The 19,087-nt window shown below is 40.1% G+C and overlaps 1 protein-coding gene across 4 annotated transcripts in view; it reads left to right on the top strand.

Moving 5' to 3' along the window:
- The first annotated feature begins 2,417 nt into the window (after positions 1 to 2,417).
- Positions 2,418 to 19,087, top strand: part of LOC128019424 (inositol polyphosphate-4-phosphatase type I A) — a 31,773-nt gene continuing 15,103 nt past the window's right edge. For all 4 annotated transcript variants that reach the window (XM_052605400.1, XM_052605397.1, XM_052605398.1 and 1 more), the window contains exons 1-4: positions 2,418 to 2,539; positions 11,035 to 11,211; positions 11,959 to 12,003; positions 12,477 to 12,595. In XM_052605400.1, the coding sequence (XP_052461360.1) occupies positions 11,112 to 11,211; positions 11,959 to 12,003; positions 12,477 to 12,595 (264 nt within the window). In that variant the 5' untranslated portion in view covers positions 2,418 to 2,539; positions 11,035 to 11,111. The remainder of the gene's footprint in view (positions 2,540 to 11,034; positions 11,212 to 11,958; positions 12,004 to 12,476; positions 12,596 to 19,087) is intronic.

The raw sequence follows: 19,087 nt of genomic DNA, 5'->3' as shown, positions 1-19,087 counted from the left end.
GAAGTATATGTTTACTGAATTTCAATTTTGCCAACATTCCATGAATGGATTTGAGATTATTAAATGGATAGATAGTTCACCCAAAAATGAAAATTATGTCATTAATGACTCAGTCATGTCTACTTTATTTAGCATTGTCTTCTCTTCCGGGTCTGTTGTGAGCACGTTCACCGCAGTGTAGTGATATGCTGTTTCTCAAACACAGTGAACACAGCCACCACTTCTACAGCTGAGATGATGGAGGCAAATAGGAGGTTCTCTTGCAGGTTACTATCCTGCACACCAAACACCTCGATCTGGCAGATGGCAAACAAGGAGATCCCAGTGCCAATGGAATTCCACGAGGTGACAACAACAGCAAACCACAGCACCGTAACGAAATTCTCAAAGAAAGGCCGAGTGGACATGAAGTAGCCTGAGTCTAGAACAATGAGTGGCAACATAGAGGAAAAAAGCACTGGAGATGAGCACTGCCGGCGGCTCCTCATGCACCGAGTGCATAATGCCCCTGACTATAAGACCAGTAGAGATCAGTAAACACGACTCTGACACCCAGAACGTGATCTTATGGTATACATGGAAACCTATTCAGAAAAAAACAAAACAATACATGTTATTTGTTACCTAGTGTGTGTGTGTAAAATTTTTATCTAATTTACTGTATCTTTTTTTAATTAACAAGTAGCCTATTTTTTATGTATAAATTAGTCATTTTTGTTGTTGCTTTACCTTTTTACCAAATGTCATTATTAAGAATCTAACTGAACTGGGGAATAAAGTTGTCTTTCTGACAAGCCATTTCATATGATAAGTAAAAATGCCTATAGTAAAATGAGATACAAAAAAAGTTACTGTAACCACCTGCATAGTGTATACAAGTATAGTATCTGACAAATAGCCTAAAGTGCTAGTAAAACTGGAATAGACTCACTGGACTACTTAGTTAAAACAAACAAGTAGGCTGCTAGTAACAAAAACTCACTTAAAGAATATATGAATATATAATAGCTTTGCCACTGAATGTGCAATCGCTCAACTATTTTGGCAAAGTAACACCCATGAAGTAATATCAAACGGGATCTGAATGCGTGTAGTTCAGTGTAATCACCTCTTGGGTGGTTTTACCTGGGTGGGGTAAGGACCAGTCTCCTCCATCGGGCTCCAAGGGGAAAGTTTAGATGGAGAAGTAGGAGTCTGTTTATAAGGAACATCGACGTTTAAGTTTAAAGGCATCCTCTCATTAAAATTAAGCACCATATTTTCTAAAAAATAAATAAATTGGCATACGTACAGTAAATATGAAAATAATTCAAAGTTCATTTTAAAGGTGTTCCCTTCATATATGTCCCTGTTTGTTGAGTAAAGCGCACACTTTTGACAGTTTTGGCTCTCTGTCTCAGTGAGCAGGTGTGTGGTCAGATGGGGGCAGGGGAACAGCTGATGATGCCACACCTGACCTGACCTTGTCTTTGAAATAGCAGTTTCGCTTTCCTCTAGTTCTCAGAAAAAGATTCTTAATGGAGGCAACCGGTTCCTCTCTGCCATACAAACACTTCTGAAGTAAAACTCCTAGTTTCACGAGAATTATGCAAATTAGTGCACCTGCGCTACAAAGTATCTATAAGTAACTATAGTTATTAAAATAAAACTCCCTTGCTAATTTAAGGGTTTAGAGGTTTAAAAAAAGAAAGTAATACGATTAATACAATCATTTTATTTTATTTTATCCATAATCCAGATCTCAGGATTTTTTCTTAATGGAGGCAACCGGTTCCTCTCTGTCATACAAACACTTCTGAAGTAAAACTCCTACGAAGGAATTTCATGAGAATTATGCAAATGAGGGCATTAGAGCACCTGCTTTACAAAGTATCCTAATTTCCGCCAAAATAGTAACTACAGTTATTCAAATAAAACTCCCGTGCTAATTTAAGGGTTTAAAATAATATTAATACAATTATTTTATTTTATCCATAGGCCTACTGAAAAAAAAAATTCACCTTAATTCAACCTAAACTCGTGTATGTTATATTGCTATGTTATTACGGCAGGTGCCCCAGAATGTTGCAGAAAGGAAGAGTATAGCTGCAGTAGTACTACAGAGTTATACATTTCGATTTATGCACCTGCAGTTTATTGTAGAAGAGCTTTAGGCTGTGATCACTAGATGGGAGTCAAGATCTTCTGATAAAGCAACTGTCACGCGCTCGTTTAGGTCTGTCAACTATGCACCAACAACATTTTCATAGGGCCTTCTTTAATACAGGCAGACGAATAAACAATATAACAACACAATATACAATATAAAACAATATAAAATTACACACAATTATTCAAATCGTGCATGGTCGATGCACGGTCTCTGATCCGTGAACGAGGCGGAGCTTTGAGAGCAACAACTCTGACGTAATGCGCGGTGACGTCACACCAGGGCGAGTCCAGAAGGCAGCGCAGATGAAAGAATCGCGGAGACCGCTGTGTATCAAAACACTGATCTGCATACTAGCTTCAAATCATGGAGTATATCATTGACTGAAACGTAAGTGATCCCTGCTGCATTTTTAAAAGCTGGTGATGTGTGAGTGATGATTAGCAGATCAAATTGTTTTTGTGCTATTGTAAGACATAACGGAGGACGCAATCACTAATTCAGTCGTCTTTCTATTCCGTCATGAGCATTAACCCTGTGTCAAGATGTTATATGAGCTGGCGAGATGTAATCAACTTGTGCTGCTGCAGTAGATTAATTATTTTGCAAGATGCTCCAATAATGTTCCTGGAGGTTAAATAATCAGCTGGATCATAAATTGACTGTTGACATTATTTTCAAGACTTTTTTTTTTTTTTTTACACTGCAGATGGATATATATAGTGTAGGTTTTATATATATATATATATATATATAAAGGCTTTGCTTTCTTCTGTCAATGTAAGTGTTACAGAAGCAAAAACCTTGAACCTGTTCTTTTTAGTAAATCAAAGCAAACTTATTTTTTATCAATTAATCAATAATTATTTTTGAATCAAGAACATTTAAGACTCTGAACTGTTAGTACTGAATAATTATTGCTTGCTTACTGAACCATATCTTACTGGAGTTCTGTAAACAATGGTACTTTATTAAAATAAGTGAATGAAATTGTGATCGAATTTGATATATAGTTAGGAACCACTATAAAGACTTGCATTTATGCCACCTTTAAAATATCTCTAAACATTCCGTGTAAACATCTTTTGCAATAATTGTATTGCATTAGTTTTCTGATAAATTCTGCATTCATGCTATGTCATAATTACTGTTTTCGAGATGACAAAACATGACTTTTTACTCGGAGCTTTCCACACCTTGCACTATCAATGCCTAAACATAAAGCCTTTTGAATCTGGGGTGGTCAGGTGGCATACTGGTAAGTTGTAGCTCACAGAAATCTCCCAGTTCACAAATCCTCTCCCTTGACCTCATGGGATAGTAAACTGTCCACTGTATTTGCACTTACGAATCTCACTGATAATAGTAGGTCATCTTGGTGTTTATTGCTTACTGTTTCATGAGTACTTGTTGGCTACTATATATAGTACTGAAGTATGCGATCTTGGATGGAGCCAAGTTCTGATTACAGTATGTCACATAACTGGATGAACCTTTGATAGTTCTGATGACCACGTTTTGATTCGATATCAACCCTATGTCTTCTCATTCAGTATGTTTTCATTGTAAAAACAAGGGTCTGTTTGTCTCAAGGCTCTTTCCTCAGTACTTTTTGCATTTGCCTTTTCAAATGTGACCAGTTCTTGTTGTTACATGTACAGTATAAAAGGTTCACAAAAAGGAGTGAAGTAAAAGGAAATTATATTATTTTTCAATGTCATACAAAAAAATGAAAACTACAATGAAAAGCCTGCAGCTTTGTTTCTATTCATGCATAACACTTGTCACGATATACAATCGATCAAACATTAGTCGTTTTTTCCATCATCTCTATTCGACAACCTCTCATTGCAAGAGGTACTCACTGGCATTTACAAAGACAACTGATGATGCGTAGGTTTAAAACAAATACAATTTTTTGCAGTCTGAAAAGTGTCACAATGGTCTATGAACCTAAAGTTCATGGATTTTTTTTATTGCTAGACAGATGCTGCCGATGACAAGTGCTTTACTGTTTTTCGGCCAATTCATGCATGAAACACACATATAGCACATTTGTTACGCTCATCCCTGTTCCTGTTCTGTATGTCTCCTGTGCAAGTCAGTCTCTTGTCTGCCCTACATCTTCACTAGGGGTGTGAATCTTCACGGGTTTCACGATTCGATTACAATCCAGTTCGATTCAAGTCACCTTCATTTATATAGTGCTTTATACAGTACTGGTTGTGTCAAAGCAGCTTTATAATAATGCATTGTGCAAGAGAACAATAATAGAGTAATCTTTTCAGCTAAAGTCAGTTCATTGATGATTCAGTGATGTCATCATCCAATTCAGCACTCTTCCAATAGTGTCTGTGTAATCAGTCAAGTGCCCCAAACTAAGCAAGCCGAAGGCAACAGTGCCAATGGACCAAAACTCCATCTGTGACAAAAAAGGAGTAACCGGTTCCTCACCTACTGTAAAGTTTTCGCTGCGTTCACCGCTCATCACACCACAGCTGTTTCCTCCAGCGAAAATGTTGCCCTTAACACATATGAACGTATACTTTAATTATACTTATTTAAATATTGAATTATACTTTATACATACATTACTGTGCAAACGTCTTAGGCACGTTAGTATTTTCACCCCAAAGAATGGTGCTCGGCCAGTTATTTATATCTTTTGCTGTAGTGTGTCAGTAGAAAATACCTTTGCTCACGTGAAAACAAGTGCATGCACAACTGCGAATGATTCATTTCTCACTCAAGTTGAGTCAGGGGTGTGAGACACAGACAGCATCGTCTGCGATGATATGGGAAGTGTTGTTGTAATGAAGTGCCACCAAATATCACCAACCACACAGAGTACACGCAGATTGATTTATTAGTCTATTAAATCTCAAAATTACAGGCATTCCAAAATTTAGATGGCAAAAATCATTCTGTATGTTTTTTTTATATTTATATAATTTAATGTAGGCCTAGTTAATTTTCACGAGAGCAAAGTTGTAACAATTGCAAACTCCAGAGCACTGATTCGTCATTTTTATAAAATATGGCCTTTCTATCATATTCATATCAATACATGAAAGATGAAAGATGCACCATATCTTTAAGAAAGCATCCACTCTTTTTCTCTGCAAAACAAAAATGGATACAAAGGAAAAACTCTTAAATCTACATTAATTAATTATATTATGCTCCAGTCTTCATTATGACAATACTACAGAAATGTTTTTTTTTTTTTAATCTTATTGCAATTTGAAATAATAAATTAATTTTATTTTATGTCTTTTAAAGTGTAATTTATCCCTGTAATGCAAAGCTGAGTTTTCAGACATTACTCCACATGATCTTTCAGAAATCATCATAATATTTTGATTTGATGCTCAAGAAACATTTCTTACTGTGATCGATGTTAAAAATAGTTTCTGATGAACAGAAAGTTCAAAAAAGCAGCATTTATTTAAAATAGAAATTATTTGCGACAGTATAAATCTCTTTACTGTGGCCTTTTCTTAATCTAATGCATCTTCAGTGAATAAAAGTATGACCCCATGGACATGGATAAGTGCATTTATACACACACAGCCCCACACACATGTAGCATGTAAAGAGCTGTTCATGCAGAAACACTCTCAGGCATGGATTCGTTTCCTCTATGTTTATCATGCACATAAGATCTCTACATAAATAGAAACATGACTCATTTCTAGGCTTAATATTCTAATTTATGCTTTCTTTTACAAACAACTTGGTGGCATGATTTCAGATTACAATGCTATACTTATGATATATATGTATATATATTCCTTGTTTACACCACATTAAGGTGTAAATGACTTCTGATTTCTGACCAAAGGTTAGTACGCTTCAAGATTCATCTCAAACACTCTTGTGTTTCTTAAATGAAAGCTTTATATAAAATTCCCTCATGATTGTACCGCCTCCTCCGTAATATTGGCCGCCTCTGTGCCTCTTTCAGTTTCGGAGATGCTGAAAGTGTTGACCATGCCATAAATACTTTAGATCTCTTCTACTTGATTTCCCTGTCACATTGTTTCAGAGGATACAATACATCCAATTTTGGTCCTCTTTTTGTTCCACTTCCAGTTTGCTGTCATGTGTTTTGAGTAGGGAAGCACGATAATATCGGCACAATATCGGTATCGGCCGATAAAAGCTTAAAATGACCATTATCGGTATCGGCCGATATGAATATTTCTGCCGATGATCCAAACCGATATTCTCCAAGTGAAATAATTGACCTGTTTTTCAGATGTGAATGTCTGTCTACATTTGTAAAATAATAAATTTATGGTAGAATCAGTACAGAAGAGATACATGGATTTCTCTTCAGTAAAATTAAAGTTTAAATATATCAGTATATATTTGTATATATATCGGTATCGGCATCGGCCAAAATTATTTAGAAAATATCGGCATATCGAATATCGGCCAAAATCCAATATCGTGCATCCCTAGTTTTGAGTACAAAAAAACACGAGAGACAGGCGCTCTCCATAATACTGCCCTTCATGTGTGCTTGCAGACTTGCATTTTACATCCATGAAGAGATTGTAGGCTGTCCCATTTGACAATTTGGTTTTAAAGATGTGCTCATGAGCCCCCTTTTTGCACGCACCCTTGATGGAAGCTGTGTAAAACATATGCATTGCATTGGATGAATGAAACATCTGTGTTAGGACCCAAGAAACAGCACCAAAACTGAGCTATTGATTAGTACTGAATATGCAGCTCAGCAGCATATATACACAGCTCTGCTGAGGCAACAGTTAAACAGAAAGTGTTTACTCACTGCCAGTCCAGAAAGCTCAGCTATAATGAGAAAGTCACTCACACTTCCTGATTAAGCGAAAGGCCAGGATGTGGTTGTCTAAGACTGAGAAGTGACAGTTTAGAGTGACACTGCAACAGCGTGCATGTCCAGGTCTGTCTGCGGACGGGTTGTTGTGTCGTGTCGCAGAAATAACTGTTTTCAAACAGGACTTTATGTGTGTAAATGGTTTGAGCTGAATTAACTGTAGAAAACACTGCAGAAGACAAAGAATAAAGATAAATATTGCTCTTTAAACAATGATAATGTCATCATAATACAGTAGTTGAATACTGAAACAGAGGTTGAAGATGTGGAAGTGTGTGACACCGAGCTTTCTCCTAACGGACACACGTCTCTATTTCTGACACTGCACATGCACTCCAGCTAGTTTATTTTCGCAGACCGTGTAAAGAATTTTTTATTTTTCAAATACCATTCAAAAGTTTGGGGTCAAAATTTTTCCCTTTCATGCAGCATTTATTTCAATATTCTGCAAAATATGACTATATTTTTTAAATGACTTTATTTTCTATTTTAATATATTAATTATAAAATGAAATGTGATGTATTCCTGTAATTTGAAAGCTATATTTTCAGACATTACTCCAGTCTTCATCGTCACACGATCCCTCAGAAATCAATCTAATATGCTGATTTGCTGCTCAAGAAAAATGTCTTAATATTATCAATGTTGAAAACATTTGTAACAGATCTTTGGAGACTGTGATACATCTTTTTTTCAGGAATATCTGATGAATAGAAAGTCAGAAAGGAAAAGAAAAAACTGCATTTATTATTATGATAGTAACATTTTGTAACATTATAAAATGTATTTGTCACTCTTTATCAATATAATGCATATTTTCTCGAAGTAGCCCCTCCCCCCAGCTTGAACCTTTTGAAAAGTAGTGTACATGTAAATGCCCTATGAGCGTTACCCCTTATGAAACAAAAATATATTGCAGTTTATTGGAAAATATCATGTAATATATTAGGCATATATTCTTATATATATTAATTTTTTCCAATATATTGCAATATATTGAAAGCGGCAATCATTTGTATATTTTGCAATATATTATATAATATATGTATCATCAATATATTATTAAATGTATTCAAATATATAAAATATTAGAAAATAAAAAGGGAAAATAATATATTATAATATATCACAATATATTTTAAGAAATATATTGGTAAATATATTTTCCTTTCGTAAGGGACAGTACATTAAAGTCCTAGACTTTACACAACACCGGTGTCAACGACACACGAAAACCTTTCTATTTTTCCATGAACGTGCCCTGAATCATCTCTTTCTAGCCATATTGATATGCACTTGCTACAATACTAGCATTATAATAATAATCATAAGTCAATTCACTTTATAAAAGTGGATTCTGTTGAATAGGATGCATAATTATTCACTCGTTTTCTTATTCCTGAAATCAACAGCGAGAAAGGCTCATAGCTGATTGGTCTGTGCTAGAGATCATTCTGGGACCACCCATCACTGGTCCTCTCAAAGCTGAAGAGATGGCTAACCTGTGCACCATTTTCAGATACTCTAGTTCCCTTTAAAGGAGTCTTGCTTGTGACTTCTCTTTTAAGTCATCTTGGTTTTTACACAGAGAGCTTTGAGGCATGATTTGGTGAAGCAGTGTTGCTTGTAACTTCCTCTTCCTGATAACTGAATCAGCAGTGTTCACTAAAGCATCCAAACACATTTTGTTCTCAGATCTAACGGGAAATAATAACTGAATTACTCTTTTCTATTTGACTGTATTTTAAAATATAATTTATTCCTGTGATGGAAAATCTAAATTTTTACAGAAACGATTCTAAAGGTGTGCTGCTTGATATTTTTGTGAAACTGTGAGACATTTATTTTTTCCAGGATTCTTAGAAAGATAAAGAGTTAGCAGCATTTTAAAAATAAATACAAATAGAAATCATTTGTAACATTATAAATGTCTTTCTGTTTTATCAACATAATGCATCCTTGTTGAATAAAAGTATCTATATCAGGCAGATGGATAGCTGGTGGGTTGTTGGTCGTGTTTGCTAGAGCTTGAGTCGTAAAGCAGTCGTCCACCTCTTCAGACCCAGACTACAGCCCACTACCGGCTGCTTTGCCTATACCACAGCCAAAAACCCTCCATCTGCCACGGGTGTAGAGTATTTGCATCCTCATTCTCCTCTGTCTGTGTCAGGATTCAATCGTGTTGTACAGTCCCAGCCAAACACAGAATAGGAAGTTGCTCGACGGAAACTGCGTTCAGCTGATTTTGTAGTACTACGTTTACACATTGTTTACACATGTTGAAAATAAATGATGCTATCTCTGGGCCTGGTTCATTTCTCCTGAATCATCCCTGAGGGTTGGACATGCTGAGAGTCTTGCAACCCTATTTTCAGTCTTATTTTGATAAAGCGCTTGGTGATAAATATAATCTCCAATTCTTTATGGATGGCAAAGTGACCAACATCAGTTTATTTTACACTCTCAGAAAAAAAGGTACAATAGTTGTCACCTTTGTGCAGATGTGGGCATGAAGAAGCACTTTTTTTCTCACGACAGCATGCAGTTTTTCACGCATGATCATGGTGCACCCCACAGGAAGGGACTTTTTTTTATTTAAATAAGTTTGCTGTGCTTCACAAAATATAAATTAAAAAAAAATAATTTATGCATTTAGCAGACGCTTTTATCCAAAGCGACTTACAGAGCATTCAGGCTAACAGTTTTTAGCTAACATGTGTTCCCTGGGAATCGAACCCACAACCTTGCGCTGCTAACACAACGCTGTACCACTGAGCCACAGGAACACTCACATGGAACAACATTCTGTCATTAAAACACCCAGTAGCTACTTTATAATAGGCCACATAAGACTGCTCTTTTAATACTGTTTACAATAGAATGTCGATTAAAAATGATAATTAACATTTACAATTGTTTTATTAGGAAACGCACATTTAACTGTGCTTTCCACAGGCATTCACGATCAGATGGACAGTACTTTTTAATTAAATGTATTTAAAATACTTATTTAATGACTTTTGACAATTTTGTCATTTGTATTTCACTGAGAAAAAAAATCTAATATAATTTGTAATGAAATACTTTTTGTATTAGAAACACTTAAAGGTGCTGTAGGGAACTTTTGTAAAAAATATATTTTTTACATATTTATTAAACCTGTCATTATGTCCTGACAGTAGAATATGAGACAGATAATCTGTGAATAAATCAAGCTCCTCTGGCTCCTCCCAGTGTCCTGTTGCCATTTTCAGAAAGTCATCGCTCCCGGTAAAAAACAACCAATCAGAGCTGCGGTCCATAACTTTGTTTGTGTTCAAAATGTAGAAAAATTTATATAATAAGCGAGTACACCATGAATCTATTTTCCAAACCGTGTTTTTGGCTTGTCCTGAATCACTAGGGTGCACCTATAATAAGTGTTTATATTCGGACTATTTTAGATTGCTTCGGGGGTACCGCGGCGGAGTAACCCAGTACCTTTGTGATTCTTCATAGACATAAACAGAGAGAAGTAGTTCCGGCTACGATGTTCTTCCGCAAGACGCAAGCAGTTCTGTTTATTAACCGCTAGAGCATCAAAAGTTCCCTACCGTAGCTTTAAAATGGCAACATAGGCAGAAACTAAAAGGGATAGTTCACCTGAAACTATCATGAAAATAAAAAATGAAAATGACTCTCCCTCATGTCATTTCAATCCAGTAAGATCTTTGTCTTGGTCTCATTTTCTGATCTTTTAGCTTCCTGTTTGTGAAACATTTCCTTTAAGAAATGAATTATCCATTCACAAACATAAGACAGTCTGGATTTCTGATTGTTCTGTTATTGTGATCAGTTATAAATGTCTTCGTTTGAATCCGTATAAATAATACAAAGACATAGATGGTGGTTTGAGATCAAGCACAAGTCTCACTCTGTGCCTCAGGTCAACAGTCTCAGGGTCCGCTGGTTCTTCAGTCTCCAGACAGTGTTGACTCATCGTTTCGTCCCCTTCTCTCTCTTGCTTCTCTTATCCAGAGCTTGGATAACTGGAAGATCTTTAAGATAAAGTGGGAGTGTAAGAGTTCCTTACATTGTTCACTGAAGTAACCAGGATGGCAGGAAGAGAGCGCAGTCCGCGCCACAGGCCATGGTCTGTGTACCGAGCCAACACATTTGATCTGTCCTCTGAGATGATGGGGCTGGCGCTAACAGGTAATATTATTATTATTATTATTATTAGCTTGATAGTGTGGGGTTTTGCCTACATTAATAACTTTTGGCTGTAGGTCTACAAGAAGCTCATAACCTAGTGATGTATAGTAACGCATACATCATATACTACACATAATAAATGTCTGCTTATAAGATGTCTGTTTTTAGATATGTTTTTCTGTGGTAATAATCAGAATGCCACCGGTGCTCTGAATAGACCTTAAAGGTATAGTTCACCCAAAAATAAAGATTAGTTATAAAGATTTTAAAAGGCACCGTCAGTTGAATTCTGAAAGGTTTTAATTCCGTGGTGATTTATTCACCCTCATATTGTTCCAAACGTGTATGAGTTTTTTCTTCTGAGTAACAGACAAAATTAAATATTTAGAATTGTAAATGATGACAGAAGGAACTGAGCTTTTAAGTTGTGTTTAACTCAAGATTATTCCCATTTTAATTGAGAATCTGTTTTAAATTCTATTTCAATTTGTGATTCATGTTCAAAGAAATGTTAGTAATTTCTAATCTGCGGAATTGCTTGAATATTTAATAGTAAACTGTATTTTTACAGTTTAGTGGCTAATGTGGATAATGTGGACCTTTAAATTTAAATTCATAGATAATATAGTGAATAAGAGGCATAATTTAACTTTTAATAGTGTTTTAGAACAATATTTGTATAGTAAAATAATGTAAAGATTATATAATTTGCTAACAGACTAATGAAAAGAGTTGTCGTGTGTTTAGGAAACAGTCAGGATCCTGATGAGCCGGTGCTGGAGTTCAGTCTGGGTGAGTATATCAGCTGTCAATCAATCAGAAAGTCATCAGATTGCAGCATTACTGAAGTGAATTTCCTGTCAGTAATACAACGCCACCTGTTCTTCCTCCTTTTTTGGGTTACCACCACTAACAATATGCGGCCTGCTGTAATTTGTAAAGAAAACAAACTGCTTCTCAGCCATAGCCTCTTAGCTCAGATGTAATAAACAGTTATACAGCCTATCTCTGGGCTGTTAAATCAAGTATTTCCATCGTGTTAGGTGCACTGGGTTGTGTCTGACTTTAGCTGTACTCTCTGTGATGAAACATTATGTTGGCAGTTAGCCACCTTAGGGTTATTTAACATTTGTTTGTATGGCATATTCCACTTTTCATCCAAATATATTTAGATGGTTGCTTACAAAGATTGAAGTGTAATTACAGCTAAATCACTTTTCTCATTTCATGATTAATATACTGAATGGTTGTCCTTCTTTTCCCAGCATGCAGTGAGCTGGTCACTCCATCGCTGGACCGTAAGCCCAGTAGCTTTGTAGCAGTGAGCTGCACCACCCCTCCTCAGGCGTTTTGGACCAAACACGCACAGACTGAAATTATAGAGGTGAGGATGAAAACAAAAAGCACTATGCATTATGAACATGGTGTACAATCATATCATTCAGTAGCTTGGTGAGGACATCTGATTACATCATTGTACGTTAGGGTTACAGACATTTATTTGATGCTGGTCTGTCATGAGAAAACGTACACTTGAGCATACTTTTAAAAAAGAGTACTTGTTATGGAAATGATATGTTTAAAAGAATATAATTAATTGCAAACTGAATGGACATTTAATTGCATGTTACTTGCAGATAAGTGATGTGTTATAGCTCATATTAAATCCAATTATCTGAACTTACATTTTTTCATAATTACTTTTATTGTCTTTGAAATATAGTTAAAGATTACTGCAAAATATTCTGACTATCATTTATGGTAATCAAAAATATGCTTGTCAGACACAGACGAGGACACAGAGGATTCAGTGATAAGGTAGTTTAATGTGAATCAGAGGTTTCAGACACAGGTGAATCTTGACACGTGGATAGAACGGTGACAACACAACTTCCCTTATGGTGAACGGTGATCCAGATGGTGCTCAGATGAAGACGATGGGGACAGGAAGACTGACGAGGATGAAGAGGTTTCAAGAGTTCAGGTAGGTTTAATAATGGCGTTCAGGCAAGTGAGGAGATCGGTGCAAGACCAGAAGATGAGTGATGGTGACTGATGGCTTTATATGTGGTTCTGGTGATGATGCACAGGAGTTCAGAATTCGGGTGATTGGGGATGAGTGGGTGTGGCGTAAGTGTCCGATTCCGGGAGTGTAGAAGGTGTGGCTGTGACAGTACCCCCTCCTCCACGGGCGGCTCCTGACGGCTGGGATCTTGTGCGACGACGGGGTCTACCTCGGCCACGGGGAGCGGGGCGGTCTGGATGGTCTTGATGAAAGTCAGTGAGAAGGCTGGGGTCCAGGATGTCATTACGATTAACCCAGCAACGCTCCTCCGGGCCGTAGTTTTCCCAGTCCACAAGGTACTCCAGTTGAGGACCCCGTCGTCGAGAGTCGAGGATAGCTCTCACCCGGAAGATGTCGTTGTCGTCTTCGATGGCCGGAGGAGGAGGTACGGCATCATCACCAGGTTCTGTGGATGGAGGAGACAAAGGTTCAGTGAAGGGTTTGAGGAGTGAGACATGGAATGAAGGTGAGATACGGTACTGTGCAGGGAGTTGGAGTCTATAGGTCACTTCGTTCAGTTGCCGTTCAATAGTGAATGGTCCGATGTATCGGGGACTCAGCTTACGGCAGGGCAGTCGGAGGCGGATGTCCCTCGTCGAGAGCCAGACTTGTTGTCCAGGTTGGTATTGCGGCGTGGGTCCTCGACGAGCGTCCGCTTGCTCCTTATGCCTCCGCACTGCCCGCTGGAGATGCACGTGAGCCGAGTCCCAGACCCTCTCGCTCTGTCGGAACCAGTGATCTACCGCTGGGACCTGCGAGGGCTCACCTGACCATGGGAAGAGCGGAGGTTGGTATCCAAGGACACATTGGAAGGGGGTGAGCCCGGTGGTAGATTGCTGGAGGGAGTTCTGAGCGTATTCGGCCCAGGGTAGGTACTGGCTCCAACAGTCCTGGTTACGGTGGCAGTAAATCCTCAGGAACCTCCCCAGCTCCTGAATCTTACGCTCCGTCTGGCCGTTGGTCTGAGGATGGTATCCCGAGGAGAGACTGACGGACACCCCTAGAAGACGGAAGAAAGCTGACCAGACTCTAGAGATGAATTGGGGGCCTCTGTCGGAGACGATATCTTCTGGGATGCCAAAGTGACGGAAGACGTTGTGGAATAGTGCCTCTGCCGCTTCGAACGCAGTGGGGAGTCCTTTGAGAGGGATGAGTTTACATGATTTTGAAAACCTGTCGACTAGGGGTGGGCGATATCTCGATATTTAAAATATATCGAGATATTTTTTAAACACGATATGGATTTTGACATATCGTATATATCGATATGTCGTTTATATTTAATTCTGATTCCGCCACTTTGCTTCTTTGCCTTCTCTGTGCTGTGCTCGCCCCCGCTCGCTCGCCCCCGCCTCCTTGCTTTTGTCCCCACTGCCCAATCCCTTCGCGTGTATAGAACTAGTCTAAAAAACAAAGTCTAAAAACAAAAGGACAACTGGCTCCATTATATGGAGATACTTTGGTTTTAAGGCGTAGGACGAACAGAAGGCAGATGTCTAACGTAGGGCCCAATGATTTCCGCGATGCAGAAAACGCGGACGGAATCCAGTCATAAAAACGGTATTTACAGTTTAACGCGGAATGTCACGGAATTGGTTACATTTTGAATGAATTATCAAAAGTAGGTCATGCACTTAAATCAAATCGCGATATAGACTAATATCTGCAAATATTAACCCGGAAAAGTCTATTTAAATATGAATCATGCATGTTCTGCGTGTCTGTGTTAACGAATGGCGCAGAAGCGCGTCTTCATTCATTAAACACACGGAAGCGCGTGATGCTCGCGCTGATATCAGCGTCTTTTCTATCACTGATAAAGATGTGAACACATGAGGAACATCTCCAGAACTGCACCGAGAGTCACTTCATGAGCATCTGACCATTTGATTTGAGTAAAACTAGCTCATATCACATCATAGACTGTAGTATCACATACACAGAACTGTAAAGGTAAACCCGTCAAAATAAAAGTATTTGGCAGAAATATTTTACTATTGTTCAGCAGAATGTACATAGCCCACTACTACTATTATTAAAATGAAATGAACATATTTTTTTAAGGAATAATCACACAACATTTCTTCCATGTTTTATTTTTAATAGTAAATCCCCTTTGTTTACCAAAAAATAAAGTTTGCTTAATTTTAAATAATTAAAAGATAAATTAAATAAATGTTTTATGCCTTCATTTGACAACCAGAAAAATGTAAATACACAGAATTTCTGAAGGGAAAAAATTTCACATAAGGCTATTTTAAGATTTTTTTAAACTAATTAAGTTGTTTTTATGCATTTAAATAATTACACATGCTAAAACACAGAATTAGGTAACAATAAAGTATATGGTGAAGAAAAAAATAAGACGTTTCATAGGGCCCTAAACATGTAATATTTGGCATATTTGTTTTTGCAGTAGTTTTAGGGGGGTTATTTTTCCTGTAAAGATATCGAGATATATATCGCATATCGAGATATAGCAAAATATATCGAGATATATTTTTTGCTCCATATCGCCCAGCCCTACTGTCGACCACTACCAGTACACAGGTGTAGCCTTGAGAGAGAGGGAGGTCAGTCATGAAATCAATGCCGATATGGGTCCATGGACGTTCAGGAATGGGCAGAGGCACCAGTTTACCTTCCGGGAGTCTTCTAGGGGTGTCTGCTATGGCGCAGACGGAGCATCCTTTGAGGTAGCGGACCGTATCCAGAGCCATCGATGGCCACCAGTAACGCTGTTGTAGGAGCGAGAGGGTCCGCCTCCTGCCTGGGTGTCCAGAGCCCGGAGAGGTGTGAGCTAAGTCCAGGAGGGTAATCCGATGTTGAGGGGGGACGAAGAGTTTCCCTTCTGGACCTCCCGGCGGAGCAGGGTGTTGAAGGTTTTCCTGTGCAATCAGATGATCAATACTCCACTGGATAGGACTAACTATCATGGCTGGAGGGAGGATTGGTTCTGGAGATTCGGGTTCAGGATCTGCTTGATGAAGACGGGAGAGGGCGTCGGCTCTATTGTTCTGGGAGCCAGGGCGATAGGTGACCTTGAAGTTGAATCTCGTGAAGAACAAGGCCCATCTAGCTTGGCGATGATTCAGTCTTTTGGCTTCACGGAGGTATTCCAGGTTCCGGTGGTCGGTTACCACCTCGAAAGGGAACTGGGCTCCCTCCAGCCAGTGACGCCATTCTTCCAGAGCCAGCTTAATGGCAAGTAGTTCACGGTTACCGATGTCATAATTCTGCTCCGCCGGGGATAGCTTCTTCGAGAAGAAGGCACATGGATGGAGTCGTGGTGGATTCCCCTGCCGCTGGGAGAGGACTGCTCCGACCCCGGTGGATGAGGCGTCCACTTCCACGATGAACTGGTGGCTGGGATCAGGGTGGATGAGGATTGGAGCGGTCTTGAAGGCTTGTTTGAGCAGGTGGAAAGCTTCAGTGGCCTTGGGGTTCCAGGACAGAGACTTGGGCCGGTTCCGGAGGAGAGAAGTTAGAGGGGAGCTGAGTAAACTGTAGTCCTTGATGAATCTTCGATAAAAGTTGGCAAAGCCCAGGAAGCGTTGAAGTTCTTTTATGGAGCCGGGTTGAGGCCAGTGTGTGATGGCGTCCACCTTCCCCTGGTCCATCTTCACGCCACATGGGTCGATGATGTAACCTAGGAACTGGAGTGAGGGTGTATGGAACTCACATTTTTCGGATTTGAGGTAAAGGTGGTGTTCCCGGAGTTTTCGGAGTACGAGGAAGACATGATGGATATGTTCTTGCTTGGATGTGGAGTAGATGAGGATGTCGTCGATGTAGACAATTACGAACTTGTTGAGGTAATCTCTGAAGACTTCATTCATGTAGTTTTGGAAGACGGATGGACTGTTGGATAACCCATACGGCATGACCCGGTATTCATAGTGCCCGGAAGGAGTGATGAAAGCGGTCTTCCATTCGTCCCCCTTCCGGATGCGGATTAGGTTGTAGGCGCTCCTCAAGTCCAGTTTCGTGAAGATCCTGGCTCCGCGTAGTTGTTCCAACGCCGCTGGGACCAGGGGAAGAGGATAACTGAATTTGACGGTTTGTGAATTGAGGTGGCGATAATCGATGCACGGCCTCAAGCCTCCGTCCTTCTTGGCCACGAAGAAGAAGCTGGAAGCGGCAGGGGAAGTAGATGGTCGGATGAACTCCTGAGCGAGGGCTTCCTGTATATACTCCTCCATGGCCTTCTGCTCCGGGATGGACAGGGGATAGATTCGTCCTTTAGGAAGGGTTGCTCCAGGCAGGAGGTCAATGGCGCAGTCCCATGGCCTATGAGGTGGTAGCTTCGTTGCCAACCGCTTACTGAACACATCCTGGAATGCCCGATATTCAGGAGGGAAGATATGATCCATCTTCGTGTCGGAGCTCTCCACTGATGTGGACTGGACCGGTAGGGAAGACTTCTTTAAGGGAGGACTGACCTTGGGGATTTTAGCTGGAGGAGTGATGCAGGTATGATGGCAGGACATTCCCCATTTCAGGATCTCGCCAGTGGGCCAATGGATGTGAGGTTGGTGGAGGTTAAGCCAGGGGCGTCCCAGGATGATGTCTGCGGTGGATTCCTCCAGCACCATGAACGTGATGTCTTCTTCGTGCAGGAGTCCCACGCGGAGGATGATTGTGGGGGAGAAATAGTGGACACGACCCTTGCCCAGCGGCTTTCCCTGTATGGTGGTTACTTTGAGTTCGACAGGGCTTCGGTGATGTTTGGCGTTGAGACGAGTTAAGGTTTGCCGGTTGATGAAGTTCCCCGCCGAACCGGAGTCGATGAGGGCTTGTACTGAAACAGAAGAGCAAAGGTGTCTTAGAGTAACCCAGGTCTTAGTTAGATGAGCAGTTTGAGGAGGTATATGGATGGTACTCACCGCTGGGCGTGGAGGTCGAACTGGACAGGATGGTAAGAGGTGTCCATCTCCCCCACAATAGAGACATAGCCCGGCGTTGATCCTCCGCTGACGTTCCGATGTGGACAGATGGTGAGAGTCCACTTGCATGGGTTCAGGTGCTGGAGGAGCGACAGATGGTATAGCGGGCGGAGGAAGTACAGCGGGAGTGAGCGGATGACAGGCAGTGAGTCTCTGGGCAACTCGAATGGATTTCTGAATGAGATTCTCTAGTCCTAGTGAGTCTTCGTACACAACTATCAAACTTTGTATCTTGTCATTCAATCCGTGGCGATATGCTGTAATTAAGGCAGTTTCATTCCAGCCGCTTATGTAAGCGAGAGTACGGAAGCGTATGGCATAATCACTCACAGATTCATCTCTCTGTTGGTGAATGGTAAATAATTGGTCATGGACAGACAATGCAGAAGTTTGATGGCCAAAGACGGATTTTAACTGGGAACAGAAGTTAGTGACGGATCCAAGGGCAGGTGAGTTCGAGTCCCAGAGAGATTCAGCCCATTGGAGGGCCTTACCTGAGAGTAGGTTGATGATGAAGGCTACTCGACTGCGTTCGGAGGTGAATAAATGAGAGTTGGATTCCATATAGAGGGAACACTGTAGCAGGAACCCGCTGCAATCCTCCGCCGTGCCGCTGTATGTCGCTGGTTTGGCCATGGGACTCGCAGGGGCAACTGAAGAAGTGACCGGAGTTGTAGCGGTGTTTGAGTTGTTGACAGCCGGTGAAGAAGGGGGAGTTTGTTGCATCAGTGAGGACCGTACAGCGTGAACCAGTTGCGTGAAGGGATCCGCGGTGCGGTCCTCGCCCGTGTCCGAAGAGCTCTGCATGCGGTCTGGTCTTCTGTCAGACACAGACGAGGACACAGAGGATTCAGTGATAAGGTAG

This window comes from Carassius gibelio, chromosome A9 (assembly GCF_023724105.1).
Source record: "Carassius gibelio isolate Cgi1373 ecotype wild population from Czech Republic chromosome A9, carGib1.2-hapl.c, whole genome shotgun sequence".
NCBI classification, from domain to species: domain Eukaryota; kingdom Metazoa; phylum Chordata; class Actinopteri; order Cypriniformes; family Cyprinidae; genus Carassius; species Carassius gibelio.
Note: the sequence above shows the minus strand (reverse complement) of the source record. Positions and strands in the feature narration are given on the sequence as shown.